The sequence below is a fragment of the Notothenia coriiceps genome, unplaced genomic scaffold (genome assembly GCF_000735185.1).
Source record: "Notothenia coriiceps isolate Sejong01 unplaced genomic scaffold, NC01 NC01_scaffold00018996, whole genome shotgun sequence".
Lineage (NCBI taxonomy): Eukaryota > Metazoa > Chordata > Actinopteri > Perciformes > Nototheniidae > Notothenia > Notothenia coriiceps.
This window is the reverse complement of record NW_011351697.1, coordinates 1,672,538-1,694,244: the sequence shown is the minus strand read 5'-3', so window position 1 is coordinate 1,694,244 and position 21,707 is coordinate 1,672,538. Positions and strand designations below refer to the sequence as shown.

The following is a 21,707-nucleotide window of genomic DNA, read 5'->3' as shown; positions in this document are numbered from 1 at the left end:
CAGTCACTTCTTTTTCATCCTCCCTCACAGCTTCTTCATGATTTTGCTTGTTTTCTTCCTGTCTTTCAATTTAGTGGCAGGCAGATAAGCTGGTAGGAAAATGAATTCATATCCCCCTTGCCACAACATGTCTACATTAATTACATGACAACTGTGAAGAGCAACCCATCATTATTTTATATTAAGAGTGTTCCTGTTGTTTGCTATCTTATTATTTCTCTCACATTAATCTCCCTTATTTTTATTATTTTTGCCCTGCTTACATTCATCAACTGACCATTTACTTAACAATGTCGCCTTTACTTACTGTGACATGTGTTATCACAGGTTATTTGTTTTTACACTGATAATTTGGTTGAAATGACAACTGTCACAACAGAGGTTATTTTTTACTTTTTATTGCTTCAGACATAATTTCACCGTTATAAAATGAAACATGGGCAACACAGTGATATATAATATCAGAATATGGAAATGTCTATTGTATATATTTTTTGATATCGTTTCTATTGAAATGTAGACCAGGCTTGTGAGAATTTCTTCTAGTATTCGGCCAAAATCTGATCAGCTCATTTTCAGACAGGTTTTTATATAATTGGATCAGGACAAAAAGTGAGCGAATCTCTTTACACAGAGGAGAACATGTTTAGGTATACAAGACATGAAAATGTGGATTTTGCTTAATAGGTGATCTTTAAGATGAAAGTGCAATCCATATTGATATTCCATACCCTTACCTTTTGCAATGGTGTTTTTGAGTTTTGGAAAGGCATCATTCTAGACAAGGGTTCAGTGAACAGCCAGTATAGGCACGCTGTTCACCAATTGTTAGCGTTAAAATGGTATACTTATATGGCCCACATTATATCTGAAGAGGTAAGTGTTGACAACATAATCACCACAAGGATGTCATTGGAGACAAGAGATGCTTGTTGAGCGTGACCCCTGCTACTCTAGTAAATATTGATACAGAGCGATGTCCTTAGCACACAGCAGCAGAAATAATGTGACAGTTTAAAGAATTGGAGGTTTATCACTGTACCTGGTTAAATGGATCTCTGCTTAAATCCATCGACACACAGGGTGTAATGGCTGTCACCCGTTTGCAGTTTGTCATTCAGAGAGATTATCATTTGGAGCCATGAAGGCAGTCGATAAATTCAGCCAACAGAAATCAATGAAAGTTGAAGATGTCAATGGGGTCGGCATGATAAACTATTCTAGTTGTGTGTGCACGTTTTTCTATATGTGCATGTGTGATTAGAGACATAAGGATACATTGAGCCAACTGTGAAAGATGGCGACCAGAAGGTGTGGGGGAAGCTGCATTGTTTACCTGTCGTAGTCTCCATTGCAGAGCGCTCGTACTGGGATAGCGAAAGGCTGCCACACTGGATTTAATGTGTTCTTCACCACCTCAGTTTTATGGCAGATAGTAAACCTAGAGGTGGAGGGAAATTAGGAAAATATATTAAAAAATAAATGAAATGTTGACATTATGTTTTAAATTACAAAAGCCAGGGAGAAAGATTCATTTTCAAATAAGGGGATGAGCAATTCTCTACAACAGAAACAAGAAAAACAAGGCTCAAACTTTTAATATTATTTTTCAAAATGTTCAATTGTTTTGAATGAATAGCATGATGGTTAATTATTTTGTCAGAGGCTCAACTGTGTGAAACATGGATACAGCTGGACTAGAAAAAAAGTGTAAAATGTTTATTGCACAATTTAAGCGATATGGTATGGAGTTATCACTCAGGAAATGGAATCATACTCCTACATTAATACTGATAGTGCCAAAGACGATCATGTCAATACAATAACAGCGGGATATCTATTGCATTCAAATCGACAGCTTCTTAAGTCTAGATAACTTGGAGCTGTTCAACTTCAGAAGCACTTTCTAAAACCTCCTGCAAATGGCTACTCCTGTCTACCTTTGAGGCAAGCTGTAGCTCCTCTAAAACCAGCCTAATGTCAAGTCCTACAGTGACAATAAATAGGGCTGTACCCATCTTTGTTTATCACTTGGCTTGACTCCCAGCAATATTGTGTGTTAGACCCCGGAGAATAACTACATATTTTGGTCTGGCTTTTAAATCCTTTCCCTTGACCCTAAGTGTGACAATGATATGCAAATGAATTCCTCTGATATTTGAAATGCTTCGCTGAGCAGAGTCAAATAAAGTGCTATCAAATTCCGCCAAATATCCTCTCCAAAAGCAACAAGGCTTTTTTACTTGTGCCTCAAGCCTTTTAAAACCGTGTTAGTCCTTTAGCTGCATAGACCTCTAATTTGCAACCCCCCCCCCCCCCCCTTTTCTCTGTCAGCAAACACAGATACTGCTTGCACATCTTTGGAGATCCATTTCCCACCCTGTTATGTATAAAAAGAATACTGCGAAAAGCTGGAAGATGGCTAATGAAGCACTTGCTAAACCAGCTCCAGTAAGATAAGGCTGACGCTGACACATCTGCGCAGTCCCTCGGGAAGCTGAACAGCACTTTGGGAAGGCGTGAGGAGATGGGGGAAGTGTTGTGAATCCCTCTGTGAATTGCCTTTGAAACTGACACTGTTTTTCCTATTGATGGAAAATGCAGATTTATCCTAATCTTGCTTTTATTTATTTTTTCTCCATTTCCTTTTGGATCTGCTGGAGTCATTTAAGTAAGGTATAGTCATGGGAGTAGTATTTTGAACAGGATACTCGCCTCTGTATGCAGCTTTTTAAGTTGTGCTTGTATCCGTGACCACTGCAATTCTTCTCCGTACATAAAGTCTCACCACTCTCCTCTCTTCAATGTTCCTGCTGTTTGTGCCTCTCCCACTTCCCCATAAGATTCCCATCTGATTTTTTTCTATTATGTTACTGTAACCTTTATGATATTGTTCTTTAAAACTCATTTTTCTAAATTGTTTTTCAAAACTCTCATAGGAGCTAATTTAACCTGCTTCAAGAAAGGCAACCTAATATCTACCCTGGATATTGGGGAGCTTGGTAATACAAAAAGCAGCAACTATTGTTTAAATGTGTTTGTCGATAGGACTTTCTTTAATGTACCAGACTTACATCTCAGTGGAAAATGTTTGTCTCAGGGGGCTTCCCTTTCCACTGGCAGCACCTGCACTTCCTTTGAAAACACTTGAAATAACAAAACTGAATCGCATGAAACACTCACGTTCCGTCCTCGTTGCTTCTGTAGAAGACCATGAAAGGGTCCGACTTGCCGAAGAAGTCTTTCTTGTCCAGTTTGTTGGCACAGCACTGCATCGTGGCGCTGTCCTACAGGGAAGCATGGAGATGTGGGGAGAGAAGTGTGAGAAAGGGTTTGGGGGGAAGGGTATATCATAACTTCTCTACAATGGAAGGTATTATTATTATTTACAGTATATGGCACTCTTCTTCCCCTGATTCTTCTCTTTTATCTTCTCAGCTCTCCGCAGATGGAGGAAGCTGTGCATTACACAGCCTAATGAATACAGCATCACTGCTGTAGTCTCTGTTAATGTTTATGGGTGTATGTGTTTTTTATATGATTGTATTTAGTGTAACACTTCAAGTCTGGTCCATTACTGTACACGCTCATACAAGTATACAGCACAATACATATAGTGTACATTTACCCACACATGTAACACAGCTGCTGTTAAAACAAATAATTCACCTATTTGAATGAGGATGTAGATATATTACTTTATTGACTTTGTAGTGTGGTTGTCACCTTTTTCCACTCTATGAACTGCTGGCAGTCAGCCCACCATACACTTTAGCCTTATCTATCACCACAGCCTAATGGGGTGTGTGTGTGTGTGTCTGTGTGTGTGTGTATGTGTGTGTGCGCGCGTGTGTGTGCGTGCGTGCGTGCGTGCGTGTGTGTCTTCAAGTATGCAGGCATTTTAATCTCCAACCATTGTACCTCATCCACCCACCTGTAGTCCAGCTAACGTCAGTGCCAGCTGCTTTCCAAGTCTAATTCTAGCATTAGTAATTGTCATCAAGCTAACCTATTCTGATACCAGTAACGGCATCTGGAAAGCAACAGATGCTTCCAATATATTCCAGCCTCAGAGAAATAACAAACTGCTCTGGGTCTTGTATTTTTCTAATATCCTTTGAAGGCTGCTTTTGCATCTTGTTATAATCAAATACAAATGATGTTGTTTTCCATTTAGAGCCATTTCAGAACTTTTGGGTATCATTCTGATAGTAAACTATGTTCCTAGATAGCCATAGTGTACTTCGGTAGATATTAAGCAAGAATTGCAAGATAAATCTTAAACTACTAAAAATACTTTTTTTGTAGTAATTACCTATAAATTACTGACACTTTAATCACAGAATTTCTGTTAATAACTACAGTATGATAGTTGTTGAATGTGTAAGCATGGAGCATTTTCGATATTTTCCAGTAGTATGCCAGAAAACACAACAACTATAGGTATCAGAACTGAAAAAAGAAAACAATGCTAAGTGGTGTTGACACTCCTACGATCAAACAATACCCGTATCAAGATGATGAAGAAAAATAAATACTATTTTTATATATTTATTTTGCAGCAAATCACTGCGACCTGTGATTGGCACACTACGACCGCAGCTAGAGCCCATTTAGTCTGTTATGGTAAAGATGCCTCCATTCATGATGGGTAGGAAGAACATTATGGACAAAATTACACTTTGGTACTTTGTTGCTATCCGTATCGCATTGAGGGTGCCGGGTTCTTAACATTTGAACGATAAACAGCCCAACTTTACTGTATTAGTATGTTTCTTGCAGCTTCCATAATGCTCGCTGTAAACCGACTCCTGTTCTTTCTCCATTTACCCTCACCCTCTCAGGAATGAGCCCGATTATGTTTTTTCTCCACCAGTTGTTTATCATGATGTGTAAGGCTTTTACCATCCCCAAATATAAATCCCATTACTGGTGGTGAGGCTTGTACAACTTGTTAACTGTTACCCCTCCCTCTTCATGACCTGTGTGGTGGCAGTGCAGGAGGGAACGTATCTCTGGTGAATAGGCTGTGGCTAATCTCTGCTGCACAGTGGGTTCATTACAGTATGTTCAGATGCTGTAACAGTAGATTGCTGTTGCTCGAGCCTTACTCTGCGGCCCATGGTGCCACTAATGATCACTTAATAGCTTTTTAATGTTGCAGCTTGCACCTTGTGTTCTTGCCGTGTGCCGAGTAGCAAATCAGCAAAAGAATGTGTGAGAGGATGCAAGTGTGTGAGAGTGAGTGCAGGAGAGTTTCTGTGCACATATGCCCATTTGAATTCATGCATGCATCTTCCCACAGCGTCCTCACTGTGTCTTTATCACTCACAGCCAGGCACAGTGCAGCACACACTTCCCTCTGACACACTCATGATCGCATCCACTCCACTCCCGCAGTAAGAGGAGCTTTATCTGTATTCCTGTCCTCACCCTGAGAACACACACACACATATCACACGTCTGCCATTTGACAAATCCCTCCTACACAGAATACTTACTCTGTTTCATTCTCTTAAAAACACTCCTTTAATCCTCCTGGGGGATGTTTGCAGCCGTGATTGACACAAGCAGTTGAATGTTTATGTCATCTGAATATGTGACAGTAGAAATAGCAGCAGTTCTCACTTCTATAGCTTTGTGGTGTGTATTTTCAACAAGTACCTAACTCCAACAAGTACGCATACAAGCAGAGTTCAAGCTTACAATTTAATGTTTAGGACATACGATACGATATTACTTTATTTGTCAGATCAAGTCTGAAATTTGACTCGCGTCACAGCAGCTCCATGTCCAACATCAACAGACAAGTATCCAGACACAATACATGAAACACAAACAACAAACATTTAACATAACAGCACAATCAGTGAGAGAAAAGCTGCTCAAAGAGCCTTCAGCGTGCATTTGATCTGGGATTTAGCTCTGTATTTACTGTGAGGATTGACTGATGCACAAATGAGTGCTTCAGTCTGACTTTATTGAATGGTGGGACCCTGTATCTCCGATTAGATGGTAGCAGTTCATATTCACTGTTCAGAACATGGTTTGGGTCAGAGATGATGTTGTTGGACAGCCTCACTAGGTTGTTATGATAGGCTGAGTCATGGAGTCTCTGACAGGGTTGACCAACAATCTTTGAGCAGATTTTTAACAGGTGGAGCAGTTTTGATTTTAAAGCTGCTGACAAACATTTGTACCAGGTAGTATTGCAGTACTGCAGAATAGACATGATCACAGATGTAAAGAACAACAGAAGAATTTCTCTGCTCGCCCCAAAAGACCTAAGACGGCGGAGAAAATCAATTCTTTGTTTTGTCCTTTTGCACAGATATTCAATGTGATCCTTCCATGACAGCAGATGGTCAATCATTACACCCAAGTATTTGTATGAAACTCCCTGCTTGGTTTCATCTGTATGGATGACAATGGGGACTTTATGGGAGTCAGATGTTGAGCCAAAAACGATTTCCTCAGTTTTCTTGGCGTTGATCTCAAGAGCATTGTTATCAGTCCACTCGACCACCTGATTTACAGCCTGTTGGTGCAGCTCAGGGTCGTCTGTGTTGCTGAGCAGCGATATTATTGCGGTATCATCAGAGTACTTAATGATGGCTTGATTTGGTGTGCTGGTACATGCATTCAAATAAATCGTAAGAATCATATTGTGAAGAATGTTTTATTCCTGCACCCAATAAAAGTGATTTAAAGAAATATCCCAGATTATGTTTTACTCCAAGGCTCTACTACTATCCACCGACAAAAGAGATTTAAATAACTCCCAAGACTGAGGGGCAAGATTTGGCGTATAATTGAGTGCATTTTTAATACGTGCCAATTTCCTGTCTGCTATCCAAACCCTCCTTACTCCTGCCTGTACGCAAACAATCATACCTGTGGGATACAATGTGTTCAAGCTCACTAATATTTTAAGCACTCACACACAAGCATAATGTTAACATTAGCTTTTCTACATGTTTTGTCCCCAGCAGAAGAAAATGTATATAATAAAAATAGACAGTGAAATTACTAATGAATTTACCATCTATGCATTGTAAGAAACAAAAGTGTCTCAACACAAACAGTACATTTAGCTTCGAACTCAAATGTATGGATGTTCACTAATGTCAATTCACAAATCAACATGACTGAGCAGGCATGCAGCTTGTGCTCGGTGGGATTTACTGTTGACACACAGCAGATCAAAGGCTGTTGCATGGCCCTGAAGGATTGTTGTGGATTATCGTGCTGTAATATTACATTTTCAGTTTTCATGCATTTATTCAGTGAAATGCAGTTCCTTGGAAAAAGCAATTACTTTATAGGTTGCCATTGTAATCTGTGTTCAAACAATTACAATCAACAGTGAATACAGTAAGCATCAAATCCTGATTTCTTATTGATTAGTGAAACACTGTATCAGGCCTAAATGGATAAAAGCAATCAAATCACCATCACAGTTATCCTGCTTTATATCAATGATATCAACTTAACAGAGATATAAACTGTAAACATAGGGTTTTAGTTGGTTTAAAGGGATTAAATGAACTTGCTGATCAAGTTGTTCACAAAGTAAACACAGATGTTGGCATTCAGAAAAGCTCACGGCACTCTGGGTCTGCAAAAGGGAGGACACACGAGGAATTCTCTGCGGGGCTAATAGACACATAAAAGCATTTATGGTGATAGATGTGTTGAGGATATTAAATATTCATCTGCTCCTGCCTCATTAAGGTTCTGAGGCACGAACACACACCCTTGCAGAGGTCTGTGATCAACAGCCATTTGCTAATATGGAGAGAATCCGAGTATCAATATTTAAAGAAGGGGAGCAGGCTGGATAGAGACACATTCACACCCTCAGGGGTGTAATGAAGGATTGTTTGTGACAGGAGAGAGTGTGTGTTACTGCACTAATTAAGACAGACAAAATGGGGAGAAGACAAAAGGGAAAGGTAGTAAAACTATAGCATGAGGACCAAACCGGTGCATTTATATTGGAATATAAGCATGAATTACTGTGAGCCATTATGTTTGTGCCCCTTGGGCTAAAAAGCGTAAAAAGGATTTACGGCAAAGGCGAAAAGAGATGGGGAATTGGGGGAAACAAGGTCAATACCTAATTAAAGTCCAAAGCTCCCGGGTTAAAAAAGAGGAGGCTGATTTAAAACGATAATGAAAGAAAAATGATTCCTGCTGTTTTGATGATGCCCCCCCCCGTGTCCAAAGTGCACAAATCAGTTAACACTCAATCTAAGGATACGTGACATTCAGTACATGGTCCTCAGTGATTTGGCATTCCTTTACATGAGTGGTTCCTCGCTTGAGTGAGCTTCCCCCTTTTTTGCTTGATTTAAAACCTGAGGATACTAAATCTGTGATTTATGTTATCCTGTGGCATAAGGATTGCCAAACAGTGTACGTGATTGGAATTGAGTGTCAGCAATTTCTGCTTTCCGCTCTCTACCCACATCTTCTTATCGCTCCACTCCCAGCTGCTCCAGGTTGTCTATTTTCTACATTTGAAATGTTCTTTATCCCAGTTGTTCTCTGCTAACCTTAAAATAACACAATTTACAGTTTGCTCTGTAGGAAATGATGTGCATGCTGCCCTTCATGTGTATTGCACGATGCAAAGTAACATTTAGATGGCATTTAAATGAGGTGGAGACTCATGAAGTGAGGTCGACAGATGTGGATCTTCTGTTAGAAGTAGATTAGACAATGAGAATGTTCCATCAAAGTTGTAATTATCCTGATAAATAAATGTGTATTTCAAAGTTGTAAAAGGTAGAGGGCCTGGATGATAGGCAAACAACAGTGGTTCTTGTCACACAGAGACAGACCCTCACCACACATCTGTCCGTCATGGATTATCTACACTCACTGCTGGTGGCCAAAAGACAGACTGCAAAACAGTCCAGCAGTTCAGTTTGTAGAAATAAAGCTGAATCAAAATCATGTTGGGCTTGCTGCTCTGCTCCCACGCTGCTCTGCTCACATTCCTTGTTGCAGATATGTTCTAAAAAATAAATAAAAACAAAGATTTCCCTTGTGAACCAGCCAAATTGCTTTTCTGTAGAGAGATGCAACTAGACTGAGATACTGTTAGTGCTTTAGAAGGACGCAATTATGCAGGGTAATAACTCCAATGTGGGCAGACACATGAAGTCAATATTGTCATAACATTGTACATATGGAGTTTTGAGAAGCTATAAGCATTAGGCTTAACTGTATACGTTTGTATATTTTGCTATCAGTAACAATATTTCGTTTTTTGTTCCACTGCTACTGTAGTTGTATTCCCCAGAAATCCTGCGGGATCCATGTTTACTGATGCAGACATTTATTTTAAAGGCTGCTTAACTGTGAAGCCCCTAATGTATTTGGGAGCCGTAGCCACCCTCGGAAATGGGTTGCTTCGGGCGTGATAATGTTTGCGAGTGGGAGTTAATCAAATGTATGTAACCCCATATTGTTATGGTCAAAGTGTTGGGATATCTAGTGAAACTTTTAATATCCAGCCCCTGGAGTTTGAGAAAGGTTTCACTAAATTTAAATTGCTAAATTTACTTTACGCCATATCAACTTGATGAAATGGGATTTGTTTCTCAAGCTCATCGTATTTAGTCCATATGGTTTAGGTTTATAAAACTGTTGAACTATGGAAATCAGTTAATCAAAATGGATCAGAAGTCTGCTAATATGTGCATCATGTAGTACAGGATTGTATAATATTGGACTCACTACACGAGTCACATTCAGTTTGTATTCAGTTTGGAGCATCTGCTAAAATGTGATTGGTCATGTTGGGCTGCTAATGGATTTTCCCGCATGTTTCTTGTGCCATTGGAGGTTGTGATCACATTAGTCAAGTTGAGAACGGGCACTGTGACCTTCTGTTCAAGCAAAGATGTCTGTTTGTCTATGACCTTGTTTTTTTAACTTAAGCTGCTCTTCCTTTGATCATTATTCTAATGATGTTCAACCCCTGATGTGAGACAAATGGTACAAGCAATTAAAGTGTCTCTCTCTTGAGACTTCTTTACACTTTGTAGTTGTATGAAGCCAAAAGGAAACTGTCAACTTAAATAAATTAAAAGCTGGTGACCTCAAGTGTCTTACTGAAAGTAGTGTCAATCTTTGTGTACTGTATACATTTGTATTTAAAAAAGAGCTGAACCAAATGTTTATGACATCCCCACGTTTTAAAAAAAAGCACTTATCAGGGTCGTCATATTGGACAATACTGGCTGTGACTGAAAACCATGTGTATAGATCTCGGATGAGTTTTAATCATGAGCAAGTACACATGTTTACCATGCCACTTAAACAATTCTATGGAGACTGCTCCATGAAACTGATGAGAAATGTTTGCTTATGAATGAATGCTAAATATGCGTTAACTTCCTCAAACGAGCCACAACCTCCAATGCATCCATTATTTTAAAATCATGCTATGCAGATGAGTTCTTTGCTCAATTCAAGATTTCAGTGTTTCCAAAGAAACCAAATGTGTCTGACAGACCTTTAGCTAAGGGTTGAAACTAAAGATATCACAGAATAATGTTTTTCTCATTGAGTATGGATGGAAAGGCTTAGTTTCACTGTGAGGCTGTAAACCCAACATTGAATTATTGCCTTTTGAGATAATTTGAGGATCTTTTAGGAACTGGTTTATTAGTTAGTAGTTCAGTTTGTGTGTGAGAGAGACAGTGTGTTTGAGAGAGAGAGAGAGAGAGAGAGAGAGAGAGAGTGTGTGTGTGTGTGTGTGTGTGTGTGTGTGTGTGTGTGTGTGTGTGTGTGTGTGTGTGTGTGTGTGTGTGTGTGTGTGTGTGTGTGTGTGTGTGTGTGTGTGTGTGTGTGTGGTGTGTGTGTGTGTGTGTGTGTGTGTGTGTGTGTGTGTGTGTGTGTGTGTGTGTGTGTGTGTGTGTGTGTGTGTGTGAGAGTGAGAGAGAGAGAGTGAGAGAGGGTGTCTGTCTGTGTGTGTCTGTCACATACGCTACAAGGGACAAGGTCAGGCAGGGCTGCGTTTTAATTAACCAACACTCTGTTTCACACTATCATAAGCCAAGCTGTTCTTATAGCTAAGAGCCACACGCCTGACGTGAAATAATCCTTTATTGATTCACTTCACTGTCTCTTTCTATCTGTCTGACTCTATTTGTCTCTCTCTCTTCGACACACAATCGCACACACATTTCTGTTTCCCTCCATCTAATCACTGCTTGTTTGCTCTTTTATTATCATTGTGCCATTTGGTATTTCTCCTTTACCTTCCCTCTCTTTGTGTCATTTGCTCTGTTGCACTCTCTTGCTTTTCAATATCCTTGTCTAATCTGCGCGCTGGGAGCCCAGTGGAGCATCCGAAGCGTCAGTCCACAGTGATGGCGGAGGGGCCGATCAGCGCTCACCCCTTCATGTTCCTGGGCTTTTTCATTAGACAGGTGCACCTTCAGCAGAGTGTTATAATCTGAGAGAGGTGTGTGTGTGTGTGTGTGTGTGTGTGTGTGTGTGTGTGTGTGTGTGTGTGTGTGTGTGTGTGTGTGTGTGTGTGTGTGTGTGTGTGTGTGTGTGTGTGTGTCGCAATTACGATTATGGCTTGCAACGAAAACAACGTAATCGAAATAAAACGAATTATTATTATTTATTTTTTTCAGTTGAATTATACTTAAAGTTCAGGGTAATCAACTTTTAAAAACATACTGTTCAAAAAAAATTCTCCAATAAATTAATGTTTTCAAAGTAAATGGATAATCGTTTTTAATAATCTTGATATCAATTATTGACCCAAATAATCGAGATTATGATTTTTGCCATAATCGAGCAGCCCTAAGCCTTACACTGAACACTATCTGTTACTTCACATTAAAGATCAGAAACAAAATAACATAAAATAGTCTACAGTAAAATATATGTTTATATATGTTTTTTTAAGGTCCTACTATATGTACAGTATGCCTGGCTCTTCAAAGCCAGAATATCAAAAACAGCAACACATAAGCACTCAAACACCACATACCCACTTCTCTTGAGAGTGCATCATGAAACTGATGAATAACGTTGGTTTATGAATGCTAAATGTGTGTTAACCTCTTCAAACAGGCACGAACCATCGCAGAATACATTTATGCAAACTAATGCAGTGCAGACAAGCATTTTGCATTACCCATTGAGCCTGGATAGAAATACCTAGTTTCACCTTAAAGCTGCTGAAGTTGAGGCCTTTTTTGGGTGGTGGATTTTAATTTGACTAAAACGTTGTGATTACTTCTCATGAACTGAAGACACATTGTGAAACGGGTGAAGTTCTAAGACGAAAACACGGATGAAACCCACATCAGAAAACAGCGTGGGATGTAACTGTCAATCACAATGTAGCCCCGCCCTAAAGGTTTTGTCTATTTAGTCAAAATAGGACAATTATTTACACAATTACCATCATACGGAACAGTTATACTTGGCGATTAAGTCGTTCAATTATTTGAAATGTTTTACTGAGGTAATAACTCCAGTAGTAGGCAGGGGTAATCTTCTCATAGACCTCTCTACAATTCAACTTGTTTTTGCAACCAATGGATTTGACCCCTTCTGGCTAGTAAAGAGAATGCAAAATGTTGGTACTTCCGCATTGACTTGGCTTTTCAGAACCGCAACATGTGTATTGTTGTGAAATGACTTGTTGATAACATATACCCCAAGAAGATGTGTGATTCTGTGCAAATAAAACACTTCTCAAAGTGGGCTGAACAGGGTCAGCATGACATTTCTTTGTCTATCGCTGTGTGTCTGCACTTATTTGCCCCCCTAAGCTTTTACCCTCCTCAATCCACTTCATGCACAATGTTTTTTTTAACCAGGCTGCACCGACAGATGTTTGTATGCTAATGTGTGTTTGGCAGGGGAAATTATTATGGCTTACTTACTCGACAATTGCTCAGCTCCTCTGCGGACAGGACGATAGTGCCACATTTCTTCCCTTGGATCCCCCTGTGGAATAAAGAAACGAAAAGAGCTAAACATAAATAAATGGAAACACATCTTCAATTTGTCCACTCTTGCCCACTCTTAATTGATCAATACAGGCCACTGCAGCAAGAATAAAAGCATGTTCCTTTTCCAATTGTGAAGTAGTCCTTCTGATAATACTCTACAACACAAGTCTATTTGATCCATTTAACTTATTTTATTTCAGTATTACTGTCATTGAACAGGGCAACACACTCAACCTGAGAAACCTCGGAGGACTTTAGCTCTAACTGGCTGTAACATACCGTAAACTTTCAACGTTGAGGGCTGACGTGTACTTCAGTATGATGTGTTGTGCAAGTTATACCCTATTATGCTTATGCTTACTAGAAGTTTTACACACCGGGGCAAACGTCCAGTATCCATTTCAACTGGCCAACATGTTAAATTGTCACTTCATATTCAAGTGATTGGGTGGAGTGAGGAGTTCTGTATTAGGGAACATAGTTCAGTTTTCCCTCCAGACTTTCAGATCTCTCGCCTTTCATTTTAAAAACTCTTTCAAATCAATCCATCATCTCTTGGCTCGTTCACCACACAAGAAGCAGAGCTTTTACTCCCAGCTGAGAAATATGATCCAACATCGTAAACTCAATTTATGGTCGGTTTTAAAACATTTTCCTAATTGAACAAAGCAACTGATGTAATTTCAAACTTGACTCTGAGATTTTGGAGATGATGGTTTTCCTTTACCTCGGGGAATTGAGAATAAGGGCTGCTTTTAAAACCATTCATCTTAAAAAAATCCCCTTTGCACACATTCAAATTAATGTATCTTATCCTTCTCTCTTATGTCATAATATGTTAAATGTAGCTCTTTCTATTCGTGTATATTTGCCTTGAGGTCAAAATGACAGTGCCAATTTCCAATGCAGAATTATCATGTAATTCAGATTGAGGTTGTGTGTGTGTGTGTGTGTGTGTGTGTGTGTGTGTGTGTGTGTGTGTGTGTGTGTGTGTGTGTGTGTGTGTGTGTGTGTGTGTGTGTGTGTGTGTGTGTGTGTGTGTGTGTGTGTGTGTGTTTAAAAAGCTTAAAGCCTGTCAAATACTAAATCTACACCGTCCTTAAATCCACTCATGGTGACAGGTAGAATGAAATTGTAATGTGCAGAAAATGAAAATGAGTATAAGAAATCTTAAACGGAAAAGATGTAAACAAATGTGAATCAGATATTTTCACTCTGTCTCCAGCTTGTTCAGAATGATGTGTCAAGGCTTTTAAAATGATCAAGTATGAGAGAGAACAAATGACTCCATGGGCGTTTCTCAATCGCGAGTACACATGCTGCAGAGCAACTATTTCAAGTATACTACGTCATAGAGTGGCGCAGAATGCTGGGCATTTAACATGCATTTAAACAGTCCTTCGGCGCCACTCGATGACGTAGTATACTTGAAATAGTTGTTCTGCAGCAGTTTTACTTGCGATTGAGAAACGGCCACTTCTCTCTGTTGTCTTCCTCTTAGTCATGGNATTTATTTCAGAAACACTTTTTGTTATATTCCATGGAATGCTCTTAACATCCCAATAGCAATGAATATATTAAATGCATTGACAATAAATACATACAAAAATGTAATCTGTGGAAGCCGTGGCGCAGTAAAAAGCACGAACAATCATTTTAGCCGGCCCGGCTAAAATAACTGGATGGCCTACCTGCCTGTCAGCCTTCCATCCGTGCACAAACTTATCTCGTGCCCTCATTGGTCATGTGCACGTTCGTGTGTGTTGGAGGAGGGGCTCTGTAAGGATGTGGCAGATTTTTTCCGGTTGTGTATTTTCAAATTCTAGCGCACTCAAGCTGGTTTCTCCAAAATTACATACCCCACCTTTAACTAGTTGTACACACTTTCTTCAATTAGTTAACAAGCTATGGCAAAAAGGTTAACTATAAGCCCCTTTTTCCCTTACTACACTGAACAAAAATATAAATGCAACACTTTTGTTTTTGCTCCCATTTTTCATGAGATGAACTCAAAGATCTAAAACATTTTCTCTATACACAAAATAACCATTTCTCTCAAATATTGTTCACAACTCTGAAAAAATCTGTGATAGTGAGCACTTCTCCTTTGCCGAGATAATCCATCCTACCTCACAGGTGTGGCATATCAAGATGCTGATTAGACAGCATGATTATTGCACAGGTGTGCCTTAGGCTGGCCACAATAAAAGGCCACTCTGAAACGTGCAGTTTTGCTTTATTGGGGGGGTCTGGGGGGGTCCGAAAACCAGTCAGTATCTGGTGTGACCACCATTTGCCTCACGCAGTGCAACACATCTCCTTCGCATAGAGTTGATCAGGTTGTTGATTGTGGACTGTGGAATGTTGGTCCACTCCTCTTCAATGGCTGTGCGAAGTTGTTGGATATTGGCAGGATCTGGAACACGCTGTCGTATACGCCGATCCAGAGCATCCCAAACATGCTGAATGGGTAACCCCTAACCCATGCTGGATGTGGAGGTCCTGGGCTGGTGTGGTTGCACGTGGTTTGCGGTTGTGAGGCCGGTTGGATGTACTGCCAAATTCTCTGAAACTTTGGAGACGGCTTATGGTAGAGAAATGGACATTCAATTCACGGGCAAAAGCTCTGGTGGACATTCCTGAGAGAGAGATAGATAAGTAGAGAGAGAGAGAGAGATAAGTAGAGAGATAGATAGATAGATAGATAGATAGGGAGAGAGAGAGAGAGAGAGATAGATAAGTAGAGAGAGAGAGAGAGATAAGTAGAGAGAGATAGATAGATAGATAGATAGATAGGTAGAGAGAGAGAGAGAGAGAGAGAGAGAGAGAGAGAGAGAGATAGATAGGTAACAACACATAACAGCTGTTCCTCTCAGCTCACTCTGATTGCTCCTCTACTTCATGTGTCTTTCCTTTCTTTCTTTTTACATTTGATACTTGAGGTTTTGTAATATATTGTTGTCAATTGTTTAATGAATGAATTGTATTTGTTTTTCTTATCATATATCCTTGACGTTTTGGCAATATTGTTCACCTGACATTCATGCCAATAAAGCATATCGAATTGAAAATTGAATTGAATTGACAGAGATGGATAGATAGAGAGATAGAGAGATAGATTGGTAGATAGATGGATAGATAGATAGATAGAGAGATATAGGGAGATAGGGAGGGAGAGAGAGAGAGAGAGAGAGAGAGAGAAAGAGAGAGATAGGGAGATCCAATTTTGGACATTGTTTTTGTTACAGCATTATGATACGACAATACTTTAATGGTCAGATCAAGTTCCGTCATTATCCATTGCAATGTCAGACAAAGATACATATTAAGTACGCCTCGTTAAGTTGTTATGGTGATTCATAAAGTCTCGAGCTACAATCTTTGAGCAGATTTTTCACAACATTCTACATTATGTTTATACAAACATTTATCTTCTAATGTTTATATAAAACATTTTATATTTTGAGATGTATTATACAAATATCTCAAAATATAAAATACAATCTGAACTTTTACGTTTAAATATATACATAGGGACAGTGGAAGATATCAGAAGACTGTCAAATATTCAGTATGAGGGGCTGATATTATTAACATGAGTGTGATCCATGTGTCTGATTGTTAGCCTTTTTTCAAATCTTTGCCGGATGTACTTAAACAGGTCCTTCCGTCCTGCGGCTGTCAGACCACCACTGACCCTGGTAGACCCCCACACACATTTAACAACACAGACTATTACCCCTCTGTTGTAAAATAACAACAATGTGCAATTATGTAAAACACTATGAAACAAACAAAGACTATTACACCTGGCTGCCTCTCGTATTCAGTCCATCCATTACTGTAACAGGAATCTTTACGTAACTATGTGCAATAACAATTGTTATATACCACACTTCATTTTACAATACTACACTTACTTTATTTTATAAATACTGCTACTACTTATCTACCTGAATGTGAACTTCTGTGAAATTATAATAATTTTTATTTTAAATATATGCATGCCTTTTTATAAAATAGTGTTCCATTCTCTTTGTCTCTATCTATATTTTTCTGTAACAACGTTATTTCCCCTTTGTGGGACGAATAAAGGAATTCTGAAATTGAGATAGTCATGAAAATAGAAATATTTTATCGTCCGTCAAAGGTAAACCATTTTTCATATTAGAGCTAAAACTGAGTTCCGCTCAGTGAAGTTACTGCATGTGTGTGTGCACTCCATCCTTCAGTGCACAACAACATCCCTCCTGTTTCACTCACCGCATTTCTTATTTCATGTTTGGGGATGGTAAACATTTGTTTTATCAGCGACCTTCATTCTTTTACTCTTGAGGACTGATTTGGTCTTGTGGGGACTGATGAGCAGTGCTGTGTCTGTCAGGGCCCATTTAACAGTGAGCAGTGTTTACAGAAGCTCCAGCCTGCACTTTAAACATGTTGTACCTTGTGGGAATTACTTCTTAACCTCCAAGATACACCACACTTATAAACCGATTACAATTCAGATAATAATAGTTGCTTCTGTTTCCAATCCTGCTTTAAATATGATTTGACATAAAACAAGAAAAGGAAAAACTGAAAAACATGAATGTTCCTGATATGATGATTAACATACAGTATTGCCCATTGAGAGAGCAATGTGCAGAACAAACACGGAACACCTTATTACTTCAAAAGGACAGCCTAATTTTAAACAGGGATGTGTGAAGAGCCATGACTGATCAACACGGAGCTGCAGTCTGGTCCCCACCCTGCAGCTCCGTGTGACAGAAGTCTGTGGCCGTTTCTCAATGTCGAGTACACATGCTGCAGAGCAACTATTTTAAGTATACTACGTCATCGAGTGGCGCAGAATGCTGGGCATTTAACATGCATTTAAACAGTCCTTCGGCGCCACTCGATGACGTAGTATACTTGAAATAGTTGTTCTGCAGCAGTTTTACTTGCGATTGAGAAACGGCCACTTCTCTCTGTTGGCTTCCTCTTAGTCATGGACGTGAGTTGAACCGTGTTTCTCTCTCTCTCTGCAGAGCACGGTCTCCCCCTTGTTTCCATTAGTGAGCTCCTGTCCTGAGACCATGCTGTCACTGACGTCAGATCCTCTAACCAAAGGCCTTCCTGTTGCTTTAGGTCTTGGTTTAAAAAATGTCCACTAGCTTTTAAATAATTGTTTTCATCTGGAACTGTGTCTTGGTTGGTTGGTTGGTTATCTGTGTGTTAAGAAACTTGTGATTTCAGTATGTTTTAATTGTTCTCTCTTTTCTAATATGTGTCTGCACGGCAAAGCATTTCTTTGTTTAAATAGCTTGAATTGAGTTATGAGTTGGATCCGGACAGAACCAAATGTAACCTTCTGTCTATATGAGACCCATACATTAAATATCCTGCCAATAAAGCCACATTGCTCCAATTAAACACTAATTACAAAACATTTCTCATGTTTCACCACAACATCACCTTTCATTTATCTGCCTTACCTCAGCCTGTCAGATCTGTAAGATCATTAACAAAATCCTGAGAGGACTGAGAAGTTTACTGTGTTCATTCTGCATGTGTGTTAATGGCCTCATTCATCAGCTGTGTGTCACAGTGAGAGGAAAGTGGCTTATTCATTGAAAGTGTTTCATGTGGGGAAGCATCAGGGTTATCGTGAACGGGCTTTAAAATAACTTTTAGGTGAATTATCTAACGCTTGTTTCAGGGCAAATGCACAAGAGCAAAAGTGTTGTGCAATTCCCCACGGAGACTATTTACACTTCATCCTAACCCTGTTAACAACAGAGCAGAATTCACGGGTCCTAAGACTAACGTTCCAATGAAGGATCCTCATCTTTCCTGATCATTTCTCCCATACTTGATATATTCCACCTGATTCCTTACAATATATGTATTGTAGGGAAATATCGATTGTTGAGGCATCTGAAAGCAGTTAACTAAGATTAGGCAGTTTTGGTAAAAATGTCCATGGTGACTTAAATGTGACAATAGATGCATCAACATTTAAAATATTAAATAAAACCAGCATCTTTTAAGATAAGATAGGAAAAGATGGACCTTTATTTATCCCCATGGGGAAATTTAGAAATTGAAAGCATCAACAGAGTAACATGACCAAGTTATTATCAGTCTTAACTTAACAATTTGAAGCCACAGCTTACCCAGTACCACGCATCCATTAAATGCTTTCACTACAACGTCTTTGCAGAATGTGTTTTTCAAAGTTGAGTGTCTCCTAGAAGTAAATGTTTTGTGCAAGAGTTACTGTAGATGCTTTCTCAATAGTTCAGCGAGAAAGTTGCAAAAAGCCTGGCTACATTTAAGATTTACACTTTACTCAAAGCAATGGTGCTATTTCCCAGCTGAAGGTTCTTGAAAGTGTGCACAACAGAGTGGTTGATATGATTTGATGGACAAGGTTTTGCACTCAACATACTGCGGATCAAAGACTGGATGAAGTGTTTTCCAGCTGTGTGTATAAGTGCTCTCTGCTCTTTGTGCAGGTGTGTGTGTGTTTGTGTGTGTTGTTAGGAGGTAGATGGAGACCTTTCATCCAGTAAAAGAATCATCGATCGTCAGGTGGAAAACTATCCTGGTTGCATGGGCCACTGTGAAAGTGTTTCTTTCTTACTAGTTTCCAAAAGAGAAATTTAAATCGTTCTTGGCTCTTTCCTTCCTAGTCCTCCTGTAGCCTAATCAATTCCCTCTCGGTTCTACCCAGAAATAGCACTTTATCTTAAGGCCCCTGAAAAGCTACAGACAAAAAGAGTTTGGGTTTCAGAAGTGAATCTGCGCTGTGCTGACAAGCTGTGACTGTATATTAGCTGCAGAGCCAACCAGCTATGGATGCAATAAACAACTCAGTGTGTACAGGAACAGGCTTTCAACCATTTAGACCGTTTTGGCTGATGAATACTTTTATGCTTTGCACAGGTTGTTTGTGAAGAGAATGTTGCAATATAGCTAAATTACAAAGTTAATATCAACAGTTCCTAAAGCCCAAGGTTATGTCTTTAGATCTTTTGGGTTGCCAATCAAAGGACCAAATTCCCAAAACATTAAGTATACTACCAAACAAGATTACAATTGAGTCTGGAAAATGTTTGCCATCTTTGCTTGACAAATGACAACCAATCAATCATCAACATAAAATTGATTTTCTGTCTATTAAGTTACAATTTCAGCCTTAAGTTTTACAATAATACAACAGGATATCTCACTCCAATATATAAGAACAAATATGTGAACTACGCTGTTTATTATGACTGTGTAAATGTGTGTGTAAACAGCAATCCTCAAGATATTTTGTTCTTGGTTTCCAGTGATATTTTGTAAAAAATAATTCTGCTGCTGACTCCCAAAAAGGAAAATAAATCAGTTGGTTTTAAACTGCACTCTGATCCTGATTAATTCCTTCTATGAAATCCATGTCATTGCTTAAAACATGGGGACAATGAGGTGATGATGAATAAGATCTTATTTTCTGCTTGCTATTGATATGCAACAACAACAGGCTCAGACTTGATTTCTTATTGGTGGAAGTTACAGAAGAAAGACCTCCTAAGGGTGCCACACAAGATACCTCTCTCCTATTTTATTGAGCACCGGAAACAGTAATCAAATAAATATGTCATGCTGGCAGGAATTGTATTCTTCAAACTTATGGGCAAATTAGAAAGCTCTTCCTGCAATAACTTAGGTCCCCTGAAAATATATATATATTTTTTGTCTTATGAGTAAAAGCAGCGTTGCATGCATAATATAACCTATCCATTATCCCAATGCTTCAAAGACCCACAGTGAATACACAAGCGCTTTTGAACCTCGGATATTAAACAAAGAAGAGTTGAACTGTGCACAAAAACTCTCAGGTAGAGACAAATGACAAGTACACCTAGAAATAACACCAAATCCCTCAAAGCAAAAGGACCCACTGTTACATTACCACTAATAGAACACACACACACACACACACACACACACACACACACACACACACACACACACACACACACACACACACACACACACACACACACACACACACACACACACACACACACACACACACACCATTTTTGTTCACAGTAGTGTGAATCTTTAATTACAGAAATCTTCAGGGAGTCAAAGACTAAAGCAAACCAATAAACCTGCTGTGAATAAGACAAAGCTAAATTAATTTAGCCAGAGGGGATCTATCAAGGACAAGAAAAGGAGGAAGGATTTTAAGGAGGAAGCTACTGGGCTAATCTGGAAGCTGCTTTCTGTGCTCTTTCCAGCTGACTATGTGTGTCGCTGTGTCTCATTAACATCCCATTTTGCAACCATTTTGTTCAGCTTTATGTCACAAAGTAACATATTTGTTTGTAATAGTTTTCATGTGGAGGACTTGTCCTTTATCATTTTCTCTTTAAAAAAAAACGTCTTTGTTTATAACAATGAGACAACATTCATGATATATAAGTATCTTGTTTTAACAAAGAAAAATATTGGAATAAATAATATTGTACATTGTAACAAGAAACTCTTTTGGTAATGGGGGCAAATTGGAAAGTACAGACCATTGTTTTCTTAATTGAACTAGACTAAAGTCCACCTTCAGGTAGTTTAGTATGTCTCTGTGATGCTGTAATAGACTGCAGTGGTGCTTTGATGTTTATATTAACGTCAGCATACAAACATGCTTATACTATGCAGGTAAAATGTATACCA

General features: G+C 39.1%; 1 protein-coding gene across 1 annotated transcript in view; it reads right to left on the bottom strand.

Moving 5' to 3' along the window:
* The window catches only part of cpne5b (copine Vb), a 109,690-nt gene that overhangs the window by 20,618 nt on the left and 67,365 nt on the right, over positions 1-21,707 (bottom strand). Inside the window, exons 7-9 of the mRNA XM_010778067.1 lie at positions 12,927-12,990; positions 3,184-3,287; positions 1,337-1,441 (exon numbers count right to left, since the gene is read on the bottom strand). Of these exons, the coding sequence (XP_010776369.1) occupies positions 1,337-1,441; positions 3,184-3,287; positions 12,927-12,990 (273 nt within the window). The remainder of the gene's footprint in view (positions 1-1,336; positions 1,442-3,183; positions 3,288-12,926; positions 12,991-21,707) is intronic.